Source organism: Rhinolophus sinicus, chromosome 3 (assembly GCF_057876585.1).
Source record: "Rhinolophus sinicus isolate RSI-liver-muscle chromosome 3, RSI-T2T, whole genome shotgun sequence".
In the NCBI taxonomy this organism is placed as follows: Eukaryota; Metazoa; Chordata; class Mammalia; order Chiroptera; family Rhinolophidae; genus Rhinolophus; species Rhinolophus sinicus.
The window spans coordinates 47,677,477-47,704,580 of record NC_142503.1 but is presented as its reverse complement, the minus strand read 5'-3'; the positions used below and the strand labels follow the sequence as shown (position 1 = coordinate 47,704,580).

Here is a 27,104-nt window from a genome sequence, read left to right as displayed (position 1 = left end):
TTCCCATTGCTGAATCTGTTTATTACATCCCTCCTGGTAACCAAACAGAGGCTTAGAATTTATGGAAAATTTTGTTAACTTTTGAATTCTGACAGGCTGAGAAGTAGACTAGCTTTTTAAATCAAACTCCAGTACTTATATTGTTTGCAGCCTCCATCCAAAACCCATTTACCAATTTGTCTGATTTTTTTAGGCTCTGAAGAAAGCTGATAAGCAAGTGTTAGAGCCCCTGATGAATCTTGAGGTTACCGTGACTAGAGATTACCTTAGCCCTGTCCTGGCAGATCTGGCACAAAGAAGAGGGAACATTCAGGAAATCCAGACTCGTCAGGACAACAAAGTTGTTATTGGATTTGTTCCCTTAGCAGAAATTATGGTAGGTACTTTGTGACTGAAAAGTACATATTCTTTTTCTGATACAGGGGACATATACGCTGAGCAAAAATAGACAATAACACCTGAGAGAAGCATCAGGGCTTTGATTTAGAAGACATGTGTGAAATTTCAGTCATTGGGAACTGTAGGACTTTGCATTTAAATTGTGAGGGAAATCCAGGGAATTACAGTATTATGGGGGTCATTTCCAGTCCTCCGTAGAGGTTGGGGTGTGCTGTATCAAAATGTAGCACCAGCCTACCATTTGTCCCTTCCAAGCACTTACCCTCCTTCTACAATTGCCAGTTTTCAGGTGAGTGTCATTCTTCTGATCAGCCCCTTCTGCTCTAGTCCAAGCACCTGTGCCAGCAGAGTTACCTTTTCAAATGCTGGGACCAGGGAATACATCTGAAGCATACCCACACTACTGTTTTTTGTCCTCCACAATATTTCAGTACCTGATTTTTCCTAAGAAACATGATTTAAATGATCTGTTTGAAGAAGTGATATGGTTAAGTTACGTAATCACCTTTCCTGGTAATGGTCAAAAGATAAGTAGGAGGAAGGGAAACTTGAGGCTTAAATTTTATAACTGACTGAAATTATTTTGATTAGGGTTATTCAACTGTGCTTCGAACCCTAACATCAGGCTCAGCTGCTTTTGCTTTAGAACTATCTAACTATCAAGCCATGAGTCCTCAAGACCAAAGTACACTGCTCAGCCGGAGAAGTGGCTTGACCTAAGTGCTTTAGGTCCTTGGAGAGAAATTCAGGAGCACCTACCTACTTCATTTTCAGTAAGAACAATTTTTATTGCTTTATTTATTGTACAAATAAATCACTATTTCATACCTGGAGATTTGGACCTTTCACCTTTTTTCTTTTTTAAATTTTCAACTAAAGTTGCATTCAATATTTTATATTAATTTCAGGTGTATAGCATAGTGGTTAGACATTTGTATATTTTAAGAAGTGATCCCCATGGCATTAAAAGATCCAAATTTCCAGGTATAAAACAAATAAGTCATGGAGCTGTAACGTACAGCATGAGGAATACAGTCAGATATTGTGATAGCATGGTACAGTGTCAGATGGTTGCTGTACTTACCAAGGTGATCACTTCTTTAGGTATAGAAATGTCGAATTAATATGTTGTACCCCTGAAACTAATATAATGTTGCATGTTAGCTATATTTTTTAATAAAAAGCTAAAAATAAATTACTGTTTCAGTACATTCAAAGAACTAGATAAAAGATGGAACTTCAAATTGATAGCGGTACTTGAATTTTATATAATGAGATGGTACTTGAATTTTATATAATGAGAAATGTGTTTTGATGTTGAAAGTTAATGTACCTGAACTATACATGCATATAGGTTATTTTTGTCAGTAAAGACTCGGCCCTTTGGAATATATCATGTTTTTTTTTTGTTTTGTTTTGTTTTGTTTTATTGTTTTTAAGCTTCTCTTAACAAGATGCCAGTCTTTTATGTAACAGATAGATGTTCAATCAATAGAAAGATGTATTTTATTCAAAACAATGTACCAAATTTACATGATTTCAAAACTAAGTTGATTGTAGTAGATTGCTATGGGCTTCTTTCCCCTCCTAGTTTTGGCTCATTTGTACATTTTGTCCCCATGGTCACAATATCCAGTAAAAAGAGGTTCTGCAGCTATTCCGCGTCTGTAGAACAGTTAAAGTATGAAAAAAAGATGTTTTAGATTAATATAACTTATCTCCATTTTAAAAGAACTTAGTAGCTTAAATAATTCACTAAACGATAATTATTGAAAAAAGATTGTTAAAGTGATTCAAGATGAAGAGGTTCAAATTACACCAAAATTTAACATCTATTATAAAACAGTTGTAAGTCTAAATCTTCTCCTTATGGGTATTCGCTTACCTACAAAAAAAATAGTTCCCAATTTCTCCTAATTAAATCACTACTTCTCAGCTGACGTAAATTTCTGTGTATGGCAAACAAAACAAACAAACGAAAAACCCAAGAAGCTACCTAACAGTACATAAGGTTAAAAATCATCCTGGACTTAATAGTATCCTAACTTGAAAAATATTTGTCTTACCGGACCATTCTACAGCGATGAATTGTTAGTCTCTTGTAGGCATCGTCTATATTTTTGATGTCTTTCTGACTCCAGAGTCTCTCACCAACAGCACTTGCTCGAGGCCTAAAATTTAAACCACATGTCCCCCAAAGCAGTTTAAACTCATGTTTTCTGAAATAACTATCTTATTCATATGCTTTGGGAAATTCCTCATGCTTTCCTCCTTGGATAGAGAAGGAAAACTAAGGCACCTTAATTCATTGTCATCACTTAAATTCCATACCATAGTCTTGGAGTGAGGTTAGTTGCATCCACATATTCTCCCCATAGACAAGCTTCTCCACCAATGACAAGTTGTTTCTGTTCCTGAGAACCTACATTAAAATCATTGAGTTGATGCAAGTTAAGTAGGCTTGTATACATACAGAGGCAATACTGATTTCTTCTTTATCGTAGGGCAACATTTCTCTCCTATAGGGAGCAGGACCTTGGGAGATGTGCATGGTAGTGCCACAAAAAAAGGTGGCAGCTTCCCCCCCGAGCCTGTGGTTCAGCCAGTATTACACTTGATCTTAGCCAAAAGGCCGAGAAGCGATCAGCCAGTATTAAACATACCATTTTATACTGGTTTTATGCAAACTGATTTGGACACCAGAAAGGTATTTGCCCTGATTGCCTAGGAATAGTGTGCTGGGGAATACAAGTTGGAATACTAGTCACCACCACTCCTACTTTTAATATCTATCACTTGATATCATAGTAATTATGACTTTGATTCTCAGAAAACGCTTTCTAGAGGAAGTTATTTCAATTCACTTTTGAAACTTTTTTTTAAACAGCAAATTTTTTTTTTCTCAAAAGAAATTTTGTATTCAAGTCTGGTGTACAAAATTGAACAGAGTTGAACTGTTCTTAACAAAGGGGGTCAGTCTGAGAACCTTTGCCCCACCACTGAATTCCTTCTCACTACCTGCCTCCCCCCAGAATGTCTACTCCTCAGAGCCCTAAGACCAGCAGCCTGAAATCCACTGACCTACATTACAGCCTTGCTTAGGTGTCTTACGTTGGAGAGGCAGTTCAGAAGGGGAGATGCAAGGTTAACGCAGGCAGACTTCCTTAAAAGGTAGAATAACAAGACTCATCTGCGAAAATGGAGATAAAATCTAAGGGAATCTACTTTTGAAGTTCTTTTATTTAGGTAAGGATTGGTTTCTTTCACAGACTTTAAAATGATACTGAGGCCTTTAAGTAAATACAAAATCAAAGATGAAACATAAAGGGGAGAATAGTTTGTAGGTAACGTTTAGGTAAGGATTTCTGGTGAGAGGGTAGAGAAGGAAACCAAGAGAATGATGTTTGCTTCACTTACCACCAAAATCAAGAGGTTCCACGGTGTAGTACTTTATCCAGTCTTGTCCATAACTGATCCAGTCTAAGTACCAAGGAGCAGAAAGGATCACCGGGAAGCCGGCTGCTGTGACTACATTTTGCTCGTGAGCATACAATTCCTGTTTCCAGACTTGAACTATAGTGCCTTGCTGAAGCTATTAAAGTTAAAAATTGAAATATATAATATTAGGTCTAGCAAATAGAGTAGATGAAATGAAAAGTCCAAGACGTGTAACTAGAAAAAGAACTCTTAAGATCCTTGAAAAAAAATATGTCTTTCCCCTTCCCCCTCAGAGTTAGTGCCAAATGCTTCCTCAGAGGAACTTAAAATTAGAAGTTTCATCAACCTTCAGGTTGGATATTTCACTTTTGCCTGTTTATGACACCATAAAGGTGTAATGAACTAAGGTTTTCGTCCCACTTCTACCACAGTACTGTTTTACTTTGAAACTGTGAGGATGTCACCAACCAGTCTGGAAACGTAATACTAGGAGCTGGACTTGCAAATTCTCAGTTGCCCCAAAGGAAAATAAAGAATTCTGATTATGTTAGAGAAGTGCCATTTAAAATAAAAAAGTATACTATATGTTGATAGTTTTATTTAAAACAAAACTACCTTAATAGCGATAAAGACTCATTTGTTCTTATCTGTTCTGCCCTTTCCTGAAAAAAGGAACTTACTTTAAAGTACCTCCATTTCTAATTAATAATGAGATGGTGGGAAATGAGGGTAGAGGGGAGGGAGGAGAAGGAAGCACTAAAGAATGACGTAAATGGAAGAAAAGAAACAAATACTATTAACACTGGTCTCAGTCTACAGCTATTGTGTTTCCCCGAAAGTAAGACCGGGTCTTACATTAATTTTTTGCTCCAAAAGACACATTAGGGAATATTTTCAGGGGATGTCTTATTTTTTCATGTACAACAATATACATTGATTCAAATACAGTCATGTCATCTTCTTCTGGAACATCATTGTAACATACTAAATGCGTCCATCTGGCTGACAATCTTAACTGGGGTTTATTTTGGGGGTAGGTCTTATTTTCAGGGAAACACATTATTGCCTAACAGAAGTTTAAATGGAAAGGTAAGCTAATTTCCCCACATTGTCAGGGAATGCTTCATTAAGGTTCCTTCTATCCAGGATGTTAGCATATTAAGCCTCATATATTATCAGAAACAAATGCAGTCTTCATACTTCTCACCTTCACTTTATCATCAAAGACCTCTTGCCAGACTATGGATTTCTTCTTTATGGTTGAAATAATATCCAAAAGCCTACAATTGAAAAAAAATGACAAGTTATTTCAGATCACAAGCTTAACAGTGTTTAAAGCATGCACATTTTCTACCAAGGACTGCAACGTTGAGAGGTACCTTTCAATACAGTACAGCTTTACAGCAGAACCAGCTAAAGTTGGTTCCCTCTTTCTAGGACATGGCTCAGAACGGGGTTTAATAGTCCTCTGCTGCATAAATAAGCTAAGCATGCTCCAAAGCTAGGAAGACGAGGCAGTGCATAGGGGCATGTCCAAGTGGCAATCTGTTAATTTCCTGAGTAACTGAGAAGAAAAGAAACTATAATGTAGCTGTAATGTCACCTAAATAACATTCAGCAGTTGCTGACAGTCCGTCTACAAATATGTCCTGACATTTAAACAATGCCAGGTGCTCTGCAGGACTAAAAAAAAATAGAATGTATCACAAAAAGCTAAATAGCAAAGGCTAGAATCTGGGCTTGCTCACTGCAGGAGTTGGCAAACTACAGCCTGTTTTTGGATAGCACATAAGCTGAGAATGGGTATTTTTTTTTTTACATTTGAGAAGCATTATTAAAAAATAAAAATACACAACCAGATGTGGCCCACAAAGCCTAAAATACTATCTGTCCCTTTACAGAAAAAGTTTGCTGATTGCTAGTATGGAGCAGCACTGTCCATAGAACTTTCTGCATTGATGGAAATGGTCTATATCTGCACTTTCCAGTATGGGAGCCACTAACCTCATTTGGCTATTGAACACTTGAAATGTGGCTAGCGGGACTGAGGGACTGGATTTCTAATTTTCTTCCATTTTAATTAAAAGACAAACAGGCACATGTGACTGTGCCTCCCGTCCTGGACAGCACAGGTATAAAGTAAAAGAAATGCCTTTGGAGTTGGCAGAAGGGAACGGGGCTGGATGGCGGTGAGGACTTCACAGGGTAGCCAGGGCTCTGAGCTGTGTTCTTAGAGCGTGTGACAGCTGTCCTGTGTTTCCACAGTTACTGCAAATCAGTTGTTACTGATTCGAAGAAAGCAGTGGGTATTGCTTCCTTCTTTGTGATTTTTCATCTACACTTTGTACAGCAACATATACAACATTTACACTTTGGCAAAAGGTGGAGAGAAAAATGAATAAAATAGTACTAATAATAGCTAAAACATTTACAAAAGGCATTGATGAAATAAAAACACGAGTAGGCTTTCAAGTAACTTACTTTTGAATATAGAAAGATTCTAGTTTTTTAAAATCTCCTCCGAAGCCTTTCTGCTTCATGAAGTACTGGATATCTGGGTTGGATTCCCTTTAAAAAAAAACAGTGATTAAAACTTCATTAAAAGTTTGATTTGCCCAATCTATTTAAAGCAGCATTTCTCTATAACATCATTTGTGCCAATTTAAAACAAAATTTGTAGAGTAAAAATAAGCCTAAGAACTTCATTATGAGTTATCTTAGTTTTCCATTGCAAATAATTTTTTCCAGAAGCTGATTTCTTGTAAAAATGGATTTCCCTACCTCCTGCCTCTCTCCTTCATCTAGGGTATTTGCAAATAGGATTTTTATTTGAAAAATCTCCCCCCACTTAATCATTGCCCTCTTTCACTAAAGCTGTTCTCGTTCACTATAGTCTTTGTTTTTTTTTAATCTCTATTTTCTTCTGCATCTTAATTCTCCTTCCTAAAAGCTTTTACTTTCTCATGCCACCCAAATTATACATTCTACAAAACTCCACTTCTCAGGAGTTGTGTTGCCACGTTAGAACTGTGCTGAGATATCACCCCAAATCTTCCCTTTTCATTTGGAGACCTCTAAACCTACTTCAAATTCAATGGTTGAAAAAAAAAAGGAAGGGTTTTAAAGAACTGTTCATACCAACAGTAAAATTCCACTTCATCGCCTCCTAAATGAATGAACTGATCTGGAAATACCATACTAATTTCTTTGAAAAATTTAGACAGGAAGCTGTAAGTTGTATTCAGAATAGGGTTTATAGGTCCAAAAGTCCCAGGTGGTTGTTTATTGTAACATGGGGTCAGGAGGTCTTTCTGACCTGGAAGAAAGCATCAAAATACTTCTTTAGAAAAGAATCTTCATCACAGAGACATGGCTTTGCATGTGATTGTATTATATTTTTTTTTTGTTGAAGCTGTAAAAGATTTTATACAGAAAAAGACAAAGCATGTTTATTAAGAGTTACTACGGTAATTGCTTCCATATAAGATGAAAAAGAATTGTTTCCTGAATCCTGTCCCTGTATCTCTTTACTTCTCTATCAGCCTGACATTTTATCTACTTCAAATATTACCTTGAATATTCATGATTCCCAAATCTTCAGTTCGCCCCAACCTTTTTTTCTTAAGCTTCAATCTATATTTCAAATTCCCCACTGAACACAATTGGATATCCTAGCTGCACTTCAAATGCAATCCAACAAAACCCAAATTCTAAGCGCCTTCCGTAGCTTCTCCTGAGTTTTGTATTGCGGTAAGGGTGCCACCGTTCTCCTAATCTGTAACTCCTTCCTCCTCCTGAAGTCAATTAAGTGGCCAAATTCTAGGGATTGTATTTCCAAAGTAATTCCCTTAGTTCTGTACATTATTTCCCATTTCTGCTATCACCGTTTTGGTCAAGGACTTCAGTGTCTTTCCCCTTCCAACCTGTCCCTTTCCTGTAGGTTTTCCTGACGTGCGGCTCCATCACATCACTCCTCTGCTCCATTACTCACGCGGCTTCCGGTGTGTCCTGACGAAGCCCACACTCCTCACCCCGTGTCCTCTACATTGTACTTTGTCAGACCTACTTCTCACTATGCTCCATGTCTACCCTAATGTTTACTGGACAAGAGTAAATGCTAGGTGCTGTGCCGTGTGCTTTACATCCACATTTAATCCTCCAAAAAGTTGCATGATAGCTACTGCTAACATCCCCATTTGAGACATGGGGAGACTGAGGATGAGATGACCTGTAACTTGCCCAAGGTCATTCAGTTTATAAGTGGCAGAAGCAGGATGCAAACCCAGGCAGTTCTGGCTCCAGAGCCGGTTCTTACCCACCCTACAATACCTCCTATTCGCTGCACTGTACTCCAACTAAATGCCTTCTCCTCGTGTTATTTCCTCCACCAGAAACAGGAATATATTCTTTCATCTCAAAAGCATTTTAAGTGTTACCTCATCCATGAAACCATTTCTTGAATTCACTTATGTTCTACTTGTCGTAGTCATTTTTCGCTTCCCTCTATCCCTTGTTTTTATACTTCAGGCAGTGCCTAGACACAGTGACTTTTTCACAATAAACACATAATAGTGACTGAATAATATCTGTCAATAGTGCTACCTCTTAGGTAAATCAAAATTAAAAACAAAATGAGCAAACACCAAATTATAAAATGAGAGATGCCGGACCTCAAATGTTCACTTTTTGAAACTCATAAAACACTCACCTTTTCCCCAAGACTGTGTATGTCCAGGGGTATCAAATTCTGGTATGACTCGAATCCCTCGTAATCGGGCATATTCAATCACCATACGGACATCATTCGGTGTATAAACGTGAAACAAAGAGTAGCTTCCCTGTAAATGCCACATTGATTAAAATGTACAAAATGGATTTGGTCCTGAAAATTGTTAACAGCTCTTTTGCACTTTGATATCTCATAGCTGATTTTTCCAGTATCACAGTGTATTCAATAGTCCCATGTGATGTTGGGTGACTTGTTCAATTGATATGTTTACTGTATCTTATCAATAAGCTCTCAGCACACTTTGGGTTTACTCCAGATTTCCTGATAGGACTATCTATCTCTACCATCCACTCTTGTTTCAGATCTTCTACCATCATGCTGTTTCAACCTCAGATAACCACACAACAAAACAGAAAATGTTTGACTCTAAAGTGAAACCTTGCCCTTGTCAGTTTTAGAATAAAAATTCACACACTATTACAAAGCATAGCTTTTGTCTTTTAAAGTCACTTTAATGACTATCAGCTTTAAACATTCCCTCTGATAAGTGACCAGATTTTTTTTAAGGTCACCCTCAGTCCCTTTATAGGTCACTTGAAAAATTACAAGTCATTATTGGCTGTAACTAAAGATGAATGTCCATTGAAGGTATTACTGTGGCGTATTTCTCAAGGTATAAATATAGTACATAAATATATATTACATAAATATAAATGTTCAACTGCTAAAAGTAGTCTTGTCTCACCACCCCAAATCAAATTTGTATCTAATCAAGATTAGGTCTAACTACCAGTTTATAATAAATACAGGGGTCAAAAGAACACATTAATTGATACTACAGGAATGCAGTTAGCAAAACCCAGACTATGGGAAACTGTAGGACAAATTACTTAGTTTCTTCAACAAAAATAACAAATTATAAGAAAAAAAAAAGAGATGGGCAGGGTAGGCACCAATACATCAAAAGAGAATTAACAGACATGAACTGACCACAACATCTGTATGAACTTGTACCCCAATGCTTTTTTTTTTTTAAGTAAAGGCCTTGGGGAAGTATGCATAATAATTGGCTATCTGGATTTTTAATTTTTTAGCTGTAATGTTTTGTGCTTTTTTTCCCTTAAATAGGCCTTTTTACAAATGAGATACGGTGTTTGGGATTTTACAAATGAGATATGATGTCTGGGATTTGCCTCAAAATAATGGTGGGGGAAATATAGGTGAGAGAAGATTGGCCATGTATTGACTAGTGAGGGTAGGTGATGAGGACATGGGGATTCATTAAATTATTCTACTTCTGTTTATGTTTGAAATTTTCCATAATAAAAAGTAAAGCGAACAAAAACAGGAGTGCTGCTCACAGTTCAGCCTATACTACATCATCACATTGGAGAAAGCTTTGCAGTTGTGGCCAGAGGATGAAATTTTGAGTTCTGGATCTCCCCTTCTTAACTGCAGCTTTAGACAAGGCATGCAGCTTTAGACAAGGCATACAGCTTCTCTGGGTGTCAGTTAGTGTCTTTGCGTTTTAGGGGGATTAAAGTAGATGATATTGAGGCTCACTCCCAGGTCCACTGTTCTATAATATTGATTAGAACACGCCGAGACTACCATTATTTTCTAAGAAGGAGCTCTCATTTCTAAAATTCCCTACTTCATGTAGTTTTTCAGAGAGAAAAAGCAATAGTTATTTATGGAACTCAAAATAATTGTTTAAAACAAATATACAGTTGGGCTGCCTGATAAATATAATTACTTAACCGTATGTGAATCTTGAATGCTTCAAGTCTCCTACATTTATTAAAATTTTAAAATTTTATTTAAATAGCCCCTACAGATTGTTTACATTTATAATAACAATTGTAAAAACAGAACAGTTTTATGGATCTAAAATGCTTTGCCACAGACTATTAAAAAACACTTAAAGCCACAGATATCTAACTTTTACACTTTAGTTCTATCCATAAGAAACATTTAAGCTATAAACTTCTTATGAAACTACCAAAAATTGTTGTAGACAGACTACAATAACATGAATTACTTACTTTATTGCTTAACTCCGGAAAAGTGATGCTTTGAAAAGGGAAAGACTGGTCATCAACTATGTGCCAGTGGAGAACATTAAACTTATTAAAAGCCATGGCGTCCTGCAAGCAAACATGTTAACAAATGATTTACCACAGATAAAATACACAATCCAATTTACATTTCTACATTCAGGACTGTTACGTATGTGTCTGCTTCCTTTTAAAGTTTCTTTTTCAACAAAGAATGTGGAAGTATGAATTCTTACACACTTTATATGGCATGTCACTTTTCAAAAAGCCTATGCAGAATTTGTATTTATTCTAAACAGTGAGCTATAACTTAGCTCTATGAGAAGAGAGCAAGCTTATAAATTCCCAGTAAGTATTTAGGGGTAGCCAAGAATAGAAAATAGTTCCTGGCTGCTACTACTACTGTATTTGGGAATGGAGCAGAGGAAAAAGGCATTCATTTAAGTACCAGGGCTTATCATTCCCACAATTCTGAGTTCTCAGTGCTAACTCTTCCTTAGAAATGAAAAAAATATAATTCCATTCAAAATTCTCAGAATTTTGGGGGGAAATTGGCATGTTGATTTTATGTATAGTCTGGACGAATTAACAATATAATACTTACATAAAACATAAGCAGACTATTTTAAAAGGTAAAAAAAATAATAAGGGGGTAGATTTGCCCTATCAGATAATCAAAACTTAAAGCCTCCCTTCTCCTTTGTCAGGGCTGAAGGGATTTACTGATGCATTTGGGAAATAGTTTACATATAAAGGAATTGTGCAAAGAAGTAAATATATTGAGGATAATGGCAAGGTTCGCATTGTCAGAAAAGGGAGTTCCTCATGATTTTTAATAAAGACCAGGGATAGCAAACTTTTTACGTAAAGGGCCAGATAGTAAATATTTTGGTTTTGTGTGCCATAAGGTTTCTATTATAACTGATCTTGCAGTTGAAGAGCGAGTCAGTATGTAAAAAAATAGATGTGCCTATACTCCAGTAAAGTTTCATTTGCAAAAAAAAAAAAAAAAAAAGGTGACAAACTGGATTTGGTCCTTGGGCTGTAGTTTGCCAACCTCTGATATAGATAGATACAGAAATAGGTAAAGATGTATGTGTATGTATTCACTTGAATGTATGTACATACACACACACACACACACACACACACACAATTTTTATACATCTGTCTGCTTAGAGGGCCTACTAGAAGCAATGAGTACACCTACAGCCCTGATTTTGGTTTCAAAATATCGTTTACTGCTAAGTGTTCCTTGGAGAAAAGTCTGATTCCAGGACTTGGAAAGAGAAGAGATAAGCCTGGAATATCATGTGCTAAAAGGTAAGAAAGTACTCAAAGATGGAAGGAGACATGCCAAACATAGATAAGAACCAGCTAGAAGAGCTCCCACTGGCCAACACTAGGACACGTAAATAGGGATAGTAATGGATTACAACCCCCTCAAAAAATAGTAATCCTTGAGTACAAACTAATTGAAATAATGAATTCTTAAAGAGGAGCTCTATCTTAGAGTAAAATGCCAACTAATAAATATACAAGGAATAGTGGAATTTAGAAAATCACCACCTGGCAGCCATTTTAGTAATAACTGATTAGGGCAAGAAGAATATGTGGATGTTAAAACTAGTGGGTAAATGCTGGATGAGGAACAGGAATTTTACATACTCTCAAAATAATGCCTCACAAGATACTTAATTACCTATTAATAAGTACAAAATATTTTTAATTAACTTTACAATAGAGAAAACTGGCAGATGACATCTTAGCCAAATATAAGCTAACATTACGAATGACAGAATAACCACGGCATCGTGACACTAGACATGCACGGAGAAGAACAGCATCACAGCTGCCTTAGTCCTGCTAAAAATGCACAGCCTGAATCTAACCATGTGAAAAACATACAAGCTGAAGTGTATTCTACAAAGTAACTGCCTTGTACTCCTCAAAAATGTCATGATCTAGAACAACAAGAAAAGAGAAATCGTTCCAAATTGAAGATGACTAAAGAGACATGATAAATAAATATGACAACTGATCCTGCATTGGATGCTGAACCTATAAAGGACATCATTGGAACAACTGATGAAATTTGAACAGGGTCTGTGGATTTTGGATGGTAGTATTATGTCAATTTCCTGACTATTGATGGTTGTACTACAGTTACTAAGATAAGTGGTTTTTTTCTCTCAGGAAATTCAAACAAATGTTAATCAGTATTGGGCACCTTATGTGCAACTTGCATATGGTTTACGAAAAATATGTTTAAATAGAGAGGAAGAATAAGGCAAATATGATACAATTTTTAAATTGAGATGTCTGGGTAAACAGTATATGGGAGTCCTTTGCACTCTTCTAACAACTTTTTGGTAAGTTTGAAATTACTTCAAAATAAAAAGGAAGAAAACGCCTAACGATGTAGAAATTAAAACTATCTATACTGGCCCAAGAAGATAAACTGATAAATAGGCTGAAAGTTCAGAAACTGACTTGTGTATTTATGGAATTTACTATTTGCTCTTCATGATATTGAAAGCAGTAGGGAAATTATAGATTGCTCAGAAATGATGTGACTATAGGCTAACCAGTCAGAAAAAAAAATCACCTATAATACACTAAAGTAAATTCTAACCAAATCAAGAATTTAATAGGAAAAAATATATTACAAGAAAATTTGAGAAATTATTTTTATATTGATACCCTTCTTTTTGAGGCCTTTCTTAGCACACCTCCCAAAGTCAAAAACAAGAAAAGGCAAGATTGAAAGATAATAGTCATAAATAAAAAGTTCTACCGGCAAAAGATACTACACATAAACATAGTTTAAAACACAAATTTAGAAAACTTCACAACAGTATACGATGGGTAAGTATGTAATAGATACAAGCAAATATAAAAGTATCACTGAGATATCTACAAACAAATGTAACATTAAAGAGCTCTTAAATCAACAAGGAAGGAATTAATGTTCTAGAAGACAAAATGGGCACTGAAAATAAACTTGCAGTTTGCAATACCAAAAATACAAACAGCTAATAGGTAAAAGAGGCTTTTACATTCACTAAAAATCAGAGAAGTGCAAATTAAAATCAGGAGCTAGGCTTTATCACCCGATTAGCAGAAAATGTGGCACGAGGTGCCCTTTGTCAGCCAAGCACTGAGGGGTGTGACTTCCCCAGAGGCAGTAGGACAGTTGGCACTAAAAGTGAAAATGGATCAAAAGATAGAATGTGTGCATCTTTAAGCCCGGAGATTCACTTCTAAGAATTACCTCAGGAAATAATCCTGACAAGTGTTCAAATGTAAGAATGCTTACTCTGTAGTGCTGTTTGTGATACTAATAAATTAACCTAGCTGTCCATCAGCAGGAGACTGGTTAAATACCTATCATGGTATCTAAAATGGAATATTCAACTGTTTAAAAGAGATGATATAAACCTTATATATTCTTTCGTAGAAAGATGTTCATAATAGCATTTTTAAAGAGCAAAAATGCAATGAAAGAGCCACACTATATTTTAATATATTCATTTTTGTAAGTATAAAATGAGATAAGTGGGACAGAAAAATTTATGTTGATCTTTGGTAGATGAAATTATGAGATTACTATCTATTAATATCTATATTATAATATAGATAAAATTATAAAATTAATTTTATTAATATCTACATATTAATTTTTTACACTTTTTTCCATAAAAGTAATATCTTTTAGAGAAAAACATTCAGAGAATTAATGTAAATGTAAAAATTTTTTTTTTATAACATGGTGTGTTTGTAAGTGATCAAGTGAAGGTGCAGAAAAAGATGGGAGGAAAGCCTCCCCACCCTCCTCACCACTACAAACTGGCAGTGATGGTGGGGGCGAACCAATAAAAAGTCCAGAGGAGAAAATAGTTATTGTCAACATCGCCCCCAGCTCTTACCCCCGCTCCTCACACTCTACCCCTCCCAGGTTCCATATTCCTTCAGAATAGTTCCCTGGATATAAAGCAGACTTTCTATGCTACTATAAAGCAGGTGGAGGTCACAAAATTAAAGGACACTAACTAGAGGTACAGTGACCACATATTCCTAACCAAAAGTCTAGACCCATGATTTGACAATGGGAGTACACATAGAGGGACAATGGCACTATTAAAACTGTGTCTTTCTCTTAATTCTGGCTAAACTTGTTGAGCACCTCCCCTCCTTGAAAACAAGATTCCCTAGGGGAGCCTCGGTGTCTCACTCAGCTGGGGAAAATAAACGTCACAAGGAGGGAGGAAAGAAAGCCCAGTGCTTATACTTAGTACATGAAAAAATTCCCCCATTCCAACCTGCATAATAGCATAACTAGCCAATGTAAAATAACATAGAAGGATACGTCTTCAGAATAGACAATGGATTATAATAAAATAATTACCTACCAGAGTTTTAAGAATACTTTTAACTGGCAGATAGTGTCTGGCTGTATCAATTAAAATTCCTCTATGAGGAAACCTTGGAGAATCACTGATGGTGGATTCGTTGATGGTGAACTATAAGACAAAATAGACTTTGATTTATTTTTAGAAGTTTCTCTTGACTTGAGCTCACTGAAGACTATACCTATCTGTGTAAGTACTGTATAAAAGATTAATTTAGAACAAAAAAAAGTGAAATTTACATTTACCAGCTAAGATAAATATTTGGAGAGAAGAAAGCTTCAAGAAGCAATAAATAGCTAAAAAGCTTACTCTTTTTTTGTAGTAATATGTCTATCCAAAAATGTCAGTAACATATGAAAATCATACTTACAGCCCCATAAGGATCTTGATAAATTAATTGGCTAAAGGTCTCTAAACCTAGGGAAAGAAAAACTGTGATTTATTGCATAATTTATAAAATAACAAATTGAGACAATAAAAATTGTATTATCCAAACAGAACCATAACCAGTAAGACAAAATAGTGTTACACCTTTATTCTCTGACGTATTTTTTAAAATCAAAGTTCAGTTTCCAAAAAATCCCTGTTGCTATTAATAAAAATGCTTTACGTACCCATACCCTGGGTTTGTTTGAATGATAAACACAAAAAATAGTGTTTTAATAAAACAAAATACCAGTTCTAATAAATTGATAGCATTATGAGAAAGAATTTTTATGATAAAATATAATAAGCACTTTAGAAAGTATCTAAACTTAAAGAGGAGAAAAAGGCTCAAAAAACCACCATGAAACTATAAAGGCCCCAACTTACAGTTTTACTCAGAGCTATGAAGACTATCTCCTGATGCTATCATAGAAATTAAGAAAATAATCCCATTTACAGTTGTATCAAAAAGAATAAAATACCTAGGAATAAATTTAACCAAGGAGGTGAAAGACCTCTACACTGAAAACTATAAGTTACCGATGAAGAAAATACAAATAAATGGAAAGATATTCCATGCTCATGGATTGGAAGAATTGATATTGTTAAAATGTCTATACTACCCAAAGCCACCTACAGATTCAGTACAATCTCTACCAAAATTTTAATGGCATTTTTCATAGAAATAGAACAAACAATCATAAAATTTGTATGGAACCAAAGCAATCTTGAGAAAGAAGAACAAAGCTGCCGGCATCACACTTTCTGATTTTACATCATATTACAAAACTATAGTCATCAAAACAGTATGGTGTCAGCATAGAAAGAGATGCACATGTCAACGGCACAGGAATAGAGGGCTCAGAAATAAACCCAAACACGTCTGGTCAATAATTGACAATAAAGGAGCAAAGAAGATCCAATGAGGAAAGGACACTGTCTTCGGTAAGCGTTGGGAAAACTGGACAGCCACATGCGGAACAATGACACGACCACTACTATCTAACACTACACACAGTTACTCAAATGGATTAAAGACTTGAACTAAGACCTGCAACCATAAAACTCCTAGAAGAAAACACAGGCGCAAAGCTCCTTAATATTGGTCTTGGCGATGATACTTTTGGATTTGAAACCAAAAGCAAAGGCAACAAAAGCAAAAAGAAACAAATGGCCCACATCAACTAAAAAGCTTCTGCACAGAAAGGGACACTGTAAAGGATGACACAGGAAATAGGAAAGAAAAAAAGTTCATCATTGTTGCTGTGCCTCCCCTGCTCAAGTACAGGCCCATATGGGGATGAATTACTAGAATTTTCTGTTAAGTGGCAATACACTCAGTTATCATTTAAAGCATGTTATTTTCAATCAATGTCTGATGGTACACAGAAAATGAGGACTTCTTGGACTAGAATCTAGTCACTGAATGCTCTCAAAAGTTCTTTATTTTGAAGTGGATCCGGGCAAACATCAGTAAAGCTCTGTTTTCCCTAACAGGCCCCAGACGAGACAGGCAGGTCAGAGTGATAAAACCTTACAACCACATGACATTATATATCTATATATATATATTTAGATGATAATGGTTGCAGTTACATTTGTAGTAAATATCTAGTGATATTTTTATGTTCTATTTTGAAATAAGATAATCATGGCATTTTTATTATGACTATAAAACATATAGCATAACAATGATTATTTCAGATAATGCACAACCTGAGTCAAACCCGAAGCGACCTTTATTTTTAATTACTGTAACTTGGTTTGGGTAGCTCACATTAAAGAAAATCAATTACTCTTTTTTTGAAACCCTATTATTTGGAAGTCAGTACAACAATATATCCCCTTAGAAGAGGTAGAAGAAGCTTCTGAACAGCAAAAGAGAATGTCCCAATGCCCACACTTGGAAGCTCAGACTCTGAAATTCCCAGGGTAAGCTTTTAAGGCTCACTGCCTCCTCTCTAGAATGTTCCAACCACTCTCTATCTTTCCACACTGTTCCTGTAAACTTGGTTATATTTCTAAATCCATAGGAATTTAAAAGGGGTCAAGGGGACTCTCCCTTTCTCTGCCATCGTGGTGTGTGCAGTCAACTCCATTCCCTTACCGTGTCTTCTCACAAGACCCTCGGGATCAAGCAATTCCTGGCCAAGAAAGAAAAGCAGAATTGCTCCATTCCCAGTGGATTCAGATGAAAATTGGTAATAAAATCTGGTATGACTCCAAGAGGAGACACTGGAGAAGAACCAAGCTGAGTCTATGAGGACTCACATGAGATGGCACAGGTATTTTGCAGTGTCAAGGTCACTAGCATCTTACCGTATCAAGCTGAAAACACCACCACTATATGAACAGTTGGACATGTTTATAGGGAAAATGACTATTTGTATGCTACTGCACTAGTAGGTTGGTTCAGTCATAAATATGTGAGACCTTTTGTTTTAATAAACAACCAAAAATAGAAAGATAGATAGGTAGATAAATAGATCGATAAACAGACAGATAGATGAGCTTGCTACTGAAGGCAGCAAGCAGTGATAGTGAAACAAAAGCCCCTGATCAGAGCAGGTTGGCCCATTCATAACTCTTAGCATCACTGTCCCAGGAGCGTCAACGAATAACAGCACCGAATGTAATTAGCCTCAAGCATTTTTTAAAAAGATCAAATGCTATTTCTGCGCTATAAGTGATACACGTTTAATGGAAATCATTGGAAATACCCAACACACCCTTCTGTAAAATGTCCAAGGAAGCTGAGTTTTGCTGTGCTTGATCTCCCAAAGCAGCAACTGAAAATACGTCTTTACTAGAAAACAATGAAACTACACAGACCTTACCTCGTAAGACTCCCCAAACTCTATTGGCCTTGAGGAAAGACACTGGTCCTTTCACAAGTAAAGTATCTGTATTGAAAAAAACAAGAAGTTTCTGTTTGTTAATCAATCACTCAGTAACACACAATAAATTTTCCCAACATGTAATTGGTATTTCTGGCCCATTCTTTTCTCCTGAGCTCCAGGCCTATTTCTCCAGCTGCCTGCTGTACACCTTCACTGAGATGTCCCATAGGTTCCTTTGACTCCATGTGCCCCAAACCGAACTCTTCCCCCCTTTCCTGCCCCACACACCTCACCTGCCCGTCTGCTGTCACCTCATCTCTCAGTCAGCGCCACCCTCTAGCCAGCTGAGTTGTTCCAGTCAGGAGCTCAGCTGTTATCTCCATGATTGCTCATTTTCCCCTCCAGGAGAGTTCTCTCCAGCTGCTCCTCAGCAGAGTAGGGTCCTAGTTAAGCTGAGATTTTATGTAAAATGTGCAACATTCCTCAGTGCCTGTAATTCTGTGGTGAAGCCTCCGATATCACTCCAATCTTCCACTCGCCTAAGCACAGTTATCTCCACTTGTTCCTTTCTTCTGGGCCGCTCTATTTGCTCTGCACCCCACCTTTCCCCAACAGCATCCTAAATCTGCCTTAAGACTCACTTCCTAACTTACTTAAGCTTAGTTCAGGTTTGTCCCATTCAGTAAAAGGTTCACACCCATCTGGAGGCTCCCGTTGGCTGCTACTGGACAAAGAGGGGCTAAATCTTTCAATCCTTGAAATCATACGCTGCCTAAGGTGGCCCCAGTAGTCATTTTAGTCTTTTACAGTTGGGGGTGGAGTCAACCACAGATAAAGCACCCGATGGTACAGGAGACTGAAAGCTAAAGGGTGACTGGTGGAGACTTTGCCACAGTAAAGACACTCAGGGATTGCAGGTTAAGGATTTAGTGTCTTATCTGGGCTTCGTTATCACCCTCCACCACCACCGTGCGACTGTCACACAGTAGTTGGCTGCAGTAGGGAAAAGGAGTTCTATTGACAGCCAATAATCCGGTGACCCTCTCAGGTGACAGTCTTCTGACAAGGTAGCCTTTTCCATCAGGAGACCAAGCGATGAGTTAGCTAAAGTCCAGGCTACGAACGGCATTATTCTTATGACTATAATCTAGTCACGATTCCTCTCCACCTATATCAAAATCTTAGCTACCTAGAGCTGACAGTTCCATTGGTCACTGTTTATAAAACATTTTTTGGCATGTTACAGTTTTGAGATCTCCCAGAAATAGCACAAAGACTCATCTAAAAACATTAATATGTTGCACATACTTGATGCCAGGTCATTTTCCAATAAACTGAGGACCCACTGATATTAAAAATGATTCTGATTCAATTCAATGCAAAAACCAAATATAAAGCAGTTAGAAGACATTTCTAAATATATGAACACATAAGCTACAGAATTTCAATTTTATTTCAAAACCAAGTTATTGTTAAGAATGATTACCTCCCTGAAGTGAAGTGAGAGTGGCACCCTTGACTTTTCAGTTATCCCTTTCTGTGCTTTTGCACCATACTTTTGTTTTAAATAACATCAATATATTCTCCTTTAAAAATAATGAAATGTTATAGATAAAGCTAAAATCCCCTTTGAGATGCCCACTCAACTCCCTCTACTTTCATCAGAGTAACATCAGGCTTTTCCTAGGCATTTTCATACACATGTATAACGCGAAAATACAGTATTGCTTTATGTGTATGTATTGATACATAGATGGTTATCTACTGTGCACATTATTACCTAACTTCCTTTGTCCTACTCAGCAGTTTTTCTTGGTAAGCTCTCCATGTCTGTTGTTTATAACTCTGCTGCTTTATTCTTAATGATACATAATATTCTTTAGTGTGGACTGACAAGATATATTTACCCATTCTATTGAGGAACATTTAATTTTGCTTACAGTTCTGCACTGTTACAAGCAAACTGCATGAACATCCTTGATACATATAATTATTTCTCTACAGCAGAAACTAGTCCTTATTTCGCTACAGTAGAAACAGGACTTCTGCTCCTGAGGGTATACAATTTTTATTAGTAGATAATGCTGTAACACTTGTCACGTGTGTGTTAACTTCCATCATCATGATCATAAACTCGTTTAAAACTTAAAACTAGTTTATCCTTCAACCAGAAAGTTTCATAATCAGCTTGTCTCAAGAATCTCCCTTTCAGGTTAATATCCAAAATTTATAAAAAACTCACTCAACTCAACTCCAAAAAAACAACCCAATTGAAAAATGGGCAGAGGACATGAAGAGACATTTTTCTGAGGACATACAGATGGCAAACAGACATATGAAAAAATGTTCAACCTCACTAATCATTAGAGAAATGCAAATAAAAACCACAATGAGATACCACCTCACGCTGGTCAGAATGACTATCATCAATAAATCAACAAACAACAAGTGCTGGCGAGGATGTGGAGAAAAGGGATCCCTTGTGCACTGTTGGTGGGATTGCAGGTTGGTGCAGCCGCTATGGAAAACAGTATGGAGGTATCTCGAAAATCTGAAAATGGAACTACCTATGACCCAGCAATTCCATTCCTAGGTATCTATCCAGAGAAATCCAAAACTCTAACTCAAAAAAGTTTATGCACCCCGATGTTTATTGCAGCATTATACACAATAGCCAAGACATGGAAATAACCGGAATGCCCATCGGTAGATGACTGGATTAAGAAACTGTGGTACATTTATACAATGGAGTATTACACAGCCATAAAGAAGAATGAAATCTTACCATTTGCAACAATATGGATAAACCTAGAGAACATTATGTTAAGTGAAATAAGTCAGACAGAGAAAGACAAATACCATATGATCTCACTTATATGTGGAATCTAAAGAAAAAAGTAAATGAATGAACTAATCAGAAATAGTCTCAGTGACATAGAGGAAAAACTGAGGGTTGCTAGATGGGAGGCGGGGTGGGGATAAGGGGGAAGGTGAGGGGATTAGAAAGCACAATTGGTAACCACAAGATTGACACGGGGATATAAAAGTCAATTTGGGGAATGTAATCAATAATGTAAAGATTTTGTAGGGTATCCGATGGACACTTGTCTCATTAGGGAGACCACCTCAGGGATGATGTAGATGCCTGATCACTGCACTGTACACCTGAAGCTGAAGCTGAACAATAATGAATGCCAACTACAATTTTATATATATATATATATATATATATATATATATATATTTACAAGAAGTGGAATACAGCATTAGGAATAGAGACAGTGGACATGTAATGGCTGAGTGCGATGTCAGAGGGGTAGTGGATGGGGGGGTTGTCACTGTGTGAGGGATATAAATGATAAATGTCTATTACATTGTTTTGTGCACCTGAAACTAAAAAAATGAAAAAAATAAAATAAATAAAAATAAATAAAAAACTTAACAGTCTTTCTATGAAGTTAAAAAGAAAAAGAAAAAAGAATTTCCCTTTCAGAAGAGCGGTTGCAAAGCTGAATGGAAGATAAGCTGTAACTCTCCAGTCCAGATTTTTCTGGAGTGTGTAATACGTCGTTTTATTGCCAACAGTCCGCAAAGGTTCCTTGATAGTTTAATGACCATGTCTGTCTCAATTCAGATTGCAAAACCTAAGTCATGTAGTGTCTGAGTGCTGACTGCCAAATGAAATCACATGGCTAATGTTGGGAAGTTATCCTGTACCTCTTCGAAGAACAGCTATAGGATTGAACAGAAATTAAATTATTTTTCAAAAAGATGTATTATCAAGAAATCTCATCTATATACCAAGAGGATGAAGAGATGTACTTACTGTCTGTGAGGCAGTCTAAGGACAGAGGAGTCACTCTTTTCTCTAAGATACACAATAAATACTCTATTTTTACACCCAGCTCACCAGTCTGCTCTCTCTGCAATAATCGTTTATCACCCATATCCTCACATTGCTCCTCTGATTCCTTGGTATAATTCCACATTATTCCCAGTCTATGGAAAAGTCCTGCCCAATTGTTTATTCCTTCCAAAACAATTTGGGAAAAGCCTTAGAGAATAGTGTTTCAGGCAACAAAAAAAGATCATCTAGCTAAATGTTGCTTCTCTTGTTGATCAAATGAAATAGCTTCCCCCCCCCACTCTCAGAGTTCTGCATTATCTTTGTGTCAAATTAGATTATAAATAGAGATCATGCATATAAACAAAGACTTGTCTTCGAAGTAAAAGTTATTACCTAGGTGTCCAAAAATAAGGAATTATTAGTGAAGTTAGTTATGACACATCCACACAGTGATAGAACATCATTCAGCCATTAAAGATGATGTCTATTTCACTAAATAAAAAAATATTTAGTGAAATACATGTTTATAATGTATTGTTATGTAAAACAAAGCAAAATACAAAACATGTACAGAATTAACCCATTTTCATGTCATTGTTTATCATATGTTTATATAAAATATTTAAACTTACTGCTCTTAAAAAAATCTGAAGTAGCAGTGGTTACCTGAGTGCTGGAGTTATGAGTGATTTATTTCCTCTTCACTTACTATACTTAAATTTTCTACAATGACTGTATTACTTTTTTTTTTTTTTGGACTGTATTACTTTTTATCATCAGGCTTTAATGGCAATTTAAAAAACAGGAATTATAAACTCACTTGCCAAGAACTCACCATAGGTCATGGCATGAGACTGCTTTGGGCACTTCAGTCTGTAACAATTGGCTTTGAATGCGATACATTCACATTACATAGGTACTCACAGGACTCATCTGAAGAGATATTGGGGAAAGTGTCACACTCGGAGTCAAGGACAACTGAGACGAGAAGTTGCTGTAACTCCGTTTCAGTATGAAATTTAGCAGAGCCGTGATGCCACTTGTAGACACCAAAGATGTAGTTATAATATCTGTGTGAGAAATAAATTCAAATGTTTAAACCATTGTAGCCAAGTTTTAAATCCATATGTGATAGTAGACATTGTAGTTGACCCCTCAAATCCATGTTATCCCAGATTAGTCCAACTAGAGGTTCTCACCCCAAACTGCACATTAGAATCACCTAGGGAGCTTTTTGAAAATACTGATGTCCGGACCTTCAGAATCAATCTCTGAGAGGGATCCAGGCATGGGAATTTTAAAAGGCCCCCTCACTCCTGAGTGACTCATCTGAAGTCCCTGATAAGAACCAGTAATCAAACCAATAATGGTAATCCAGTCACTCTTGATTACAAGACAGTTCTGACGAGTGATGGGGTGAGGGGTGGGGGTGGGGGTGGGGTGTAGGAAGTTTCCTCTCCTGAGCCACAAGAAAAAAACTTCTGTGATTCTTGGACCAGTTGTACCCACGTTAAAGATGGCAGAGCAGAGATGGAAGAATACGGATTCCCTAATGATCCTATTGAGCCGGAGTCAACTAGCCCTAAAATCCTGCTTTTGGACTTTCTGATGTGTGAGATTAATAGATTTTCTTACTGCTTAAGGAAGACTGAGTCAGGCTTCCTCTTACCTTCCAACAAATGTATCCTGGCTAATACATAAACCTCCAAAAACATCGCCAGACCACAGAATTCTCACTAAGGCGTTGAAAATTTATCTTCTGCTGGTACCCAAATATCAGAGAAAGAAGATATTAAATAAACATTTCAATATGCTAAAAAGCATCAGATAGGCTTCAAAGCAATTGTTTAATATTGTATAGATTTTGATAAGCCAGAAGGTCGTGTATGCTACTTATGTGTAAGAATAGCTTGTGTTTTTCCAGAGAAGGAGAGGTAGGAAAGTTCTGAGGAATTTGGAAGTGTATGAAAGTTAACCAGGGAGAGACTGGAATGGAGGAAGGTGCTGAGGGCCCTGTTGATACTGTGTTTCCCTGAAAATAAGACCTAGCCAGAGTTCTAATGCGTCTTTTGGAACGAAAATTAAAATAGTAAAATAAGACCGGGTCTTATATAATACCGGGTCTTATATTCATTTTTGATCCAAAAGACACATTAGAGCTGATTGTTCAGCGAGGTCTTATTTTCGGGGAAACATGGTAGGAAAACCTCGACAGAGTCAAAAAGAAATTAAGATCACTGAGTTGTATATTTAAAAATGGTTAAGATGGTAATCTTATGTATTTTACCACATTAAAAAAAACTTTTTTAAAGGGTAATTAAAGCTGCCAGCAGCTTTGAGATTTGAGTTAGGTGTTGTTTGTCCCAAATAAGGAAAATCTTGGCCCTGGTATTAAAATTCTAACAACAGACTCAAAGCGTTCTGAGGCAGTGGCGTCCAGCGTGCAGGTGTACCTCTTTTTATTGTGCTCTTTATTGGACTTCACAGACATTGCAATTTTTACAAATTGAAGGCAAGACTTCACCAGCATAAAGATTACGACTCACTTTGTCATGAGGCTCGCTTTCTGGCTCTGGTCTGGCACTGAACCCGCACTGTCTCTGAGGTGTGCCTGTATTGAGGTTAATTTCGCCTTTCAGGAACTGAGGGAGCGAAGCTATTCATTACAAAAATTAGTGACTAGCACGGGATGGACCTTGTTCTAGAAGCTGAGGAGGCAGCCACACACCAAACAACTCTGCCTGCAAAATGCGTACTGTTTCAAAGCAGAGTTATGAGAGAAGTTGGACTCTTCCGAGACAGGAGCCGCGGGGTTCTGAACGATCTGGGGCCGGGGCTGTGTGTGTTCCCAACTGCCTGGAGCTTTGGAACGTCCCGTCAGCTCTAAGCCTTTCCAGCCCTCCTGAGTTCCTAGAATGCTCACCTAGATGCTTTCAGGTCTTAGCCACAAGGGCTGTTTTACAAGCTGCTTCCTAACAATGCAGGGTGTAATTCATAGCTGCTTCACACACACGCAGGCATGAATTAATTAGGCGAACACCAGGTAATTACCTGCACTGACTTGACATGCCAAGCCTTGTTTTTAAACCATCGCACAGCTGATTCAAGACCTGCTTATCTAACAACCATGGTTAACTTCTGTCATCCATGCTTTCTTGCCATACTCATATGGCTTCAGCATATTACCAAGTCCTTGTTTTACTAGTGCTATGGCACTGAAGGAAAATCCACTTTTACAAAGCAAAGATAGTAAGTGTGTTTGTTTTTAAAAGATTTCCCAGCTGTGATCTTCCTTTAGATGACCTTCAGGTACTTTTTCCTTCTCAATATCCCAGGCAACCAACCACCTTTTCTTCACCCGGACTCTAGCCATTCTGACCTGTTAGCTAGCAGGTTTAATACCAGAAGCTCAGTAGGGTATGCATCTGAAATAAAGGTAACAATAGCCATTTAGTTATACAAAACTGAAGGAGAGAATAAGCCATCTCTGCTGTCAGTATTTCCGGTGGGGCCTCCTGAGCCTGAGCCTAAGCCCCAAAGCCCATCTGGGGCCAGCAGGTGTTATTAAGCTAGTTTTGCATTTTTCCATTATCTGTTTGGTGTCCTGCAGGTACAGTTATGCTACAATGCCCACTGGGAACAGACAAAACGGGGGGGGGAGGAAAGAGGCAATACAGCCAGGACCAAATCACAATCCTTCAGGGCACTAGTTACTTTCAGGACAGTCCCTCCTACCAGGTCTCAGTGAGGGGACAGCACGTGACAGCTGAAACATCGCCCCATGTGCAATGTGCCTTTTGTGTGGTGTGGTTTGCAAAGCTAGGCTGTGGGCTGCCTCCCCTTTACACAGTTCACCCTGACTGTGCTACTAAAGAACTAAAGCTGGGAGAGCAAGCACGTGACTGTTTGCATAAAAAGCAGAACTGAGGTTCACGGATGGTATCAAAGTAATTAGATGAAAACATCGAACATTTTATATGAAACAGATTTTGGAAGGGAAGGGGCGATTTAGGGAGTGCACCAACCTAAGGACTTTCTGCCATCTGAATTGTTACCAGATTTTTGAGGGTGGTGGTGAGACAGCCTGTAAGTGACAACCAACTCTGGGGAATCCCTGGTCCGCAAGCTTTAGGCACTTAATCTTCCTTCTAGAACTCCCTGCAGAGGAGAAGCTGCCATTTGCCTCCCTCCCTCCGTCCCGTCCGTCCACCCACCGTTCCCCACTCCGAGGTGAACGTGGCCACAGATCCTGAGCCACCTACTCCTTCCACTCAGTATCCCGCACGCAAACCAGGTTCCTGGGCGCCCAAGATGTCCCTTAGGCGGCAGTAGGGGAAGGGGAAGAGCTTGGGTGTCATTCCGTGTTTGGAGCCGGCTCTGCCATCTTCTAGACTTGTGGTTTTGGTCAAGTCACTAACTGGTTCGGAGACTGTTTCCTTGTCTGTGAAACGGGGTAAGAACGCGAGCGTGGCTGGGTGGCTGTGCAGGTTCTAAGAGGCGCTCAGGTGTCCGTCCCCTCGCCCCCCGCGCCTGCACAGCGCGACAGAGGGGCCCGCCGCAGGGTCCCCAGGCTCCCTACCCGCTCCGCCGCCGGGCCAGAGCACTCACCGCCGAAACGCTTCCTGCAGGAGGGAGCAGGAGGGGCCGGCCTTGGAAGAGGGGTCGTGGCTGAAGTAGAAGTTGTCGGGGGAGAGGCGCAGCAGGCGCGGGGACATCTGCACCGAGAGCGGCATGGGCCACAGAGCCGGGCCCCGCGCGGCAGAGACGCGGGAGCCCTGCTCCGCCAGCAGCGCCAGCGCCACCAGCGCCACCAGCAGCCGGGGCAATCTCGGAAGCCCCAGCCCGCGCAGCTCCATGGCCACTCGGCTGCTCCCTGCCTGGGTCCGCCCAGGTCTGCCCGAGCAGCACTGACTTCCCGGCTCAGCCAGAGAAGAGGAAGCGCAGCGGGCGCGAGTC

The 27,104-nt window shown here is 38.1% G+C and overlaps 2 protein-coding genes and 1 pseudogene across 9 annotated transcripts in view; 2 read left to right on the top strand and 1 right to left on the bottom strand.

The window, feature by feature from the left end:
* The window catches only part of GFM2 (GTP dependent ribosome recycling factor mitochondrial 2), an 80,596-nt gene that overhangs the window by 41,445 nt on the left and 12,047 nt on the right, over positions 1 to 27,104 (top strand). For 3 of the 8 annotated variants that reach the window (XR_012495085.2, XR_012495084.2, XR_016020640.1), the window contains exons 20-21: positions 194 to 376; positions 991 to 1,172. Coding sequence is in view for 5 of the 8 variants with exons in the window: in XM_019728122.3 (XP_019583681.3) it covers positions 194 to 376; positions 991 to 1,119 (312 nt within the window). In the remaining 3 variants the exon portion in view is untranslated. Of the gene's footprint in view, positions 1 to 193; positions 377 to 990; positions 1,989 to 27,104 lie in introns of those variants that run through there. The other 5 variants (XM_074328822.2, XM_019728125.3, XM_019728124.3 and 2 more) reach the window with 3 other exon arrangements.
* On the bottom strand, positions 1,883 to 27,104 carry HEXB (hexosaminidase subunit beta). Its single transcript, XM_019728126.3, has 14 exons — positions 26,757 to 27,104; positions 23,073 to 23,218; positions 18,299 to 18,364; positions 15,406 to 15,452; positions 15,036 to 15,146; positions 10,612 to 10,713; positions 8,546 to 8,675; positions 6,976 to 7,153; positions 6,319 to 6,405; positions 5,045 to 5,117; positions 3,817 to 3,991; positions 2,731 to 2,821; positions 2,466 to 2,570; positions 1,883 to 2,064 (listed from the first exon to the last, which is right to left on the bottom strand). The coding sequence occupies exons 1-14, from the start codon at positions 27,002 to 27,004 to the stop codon at positions 1,998 to 2,000; spliced, it is 1,626 nt and encodes a 541-aa protein (XP_019583685.2). The 5' UTR covers positions 27,005 to 27,104; the 3' UTR covers positions 1,883 to 1,997.
* Positions 17,355 to 19,145, top strand: LOC141570463 (large ribosomal subunit protein eL39-like; annotated as a pseudogene).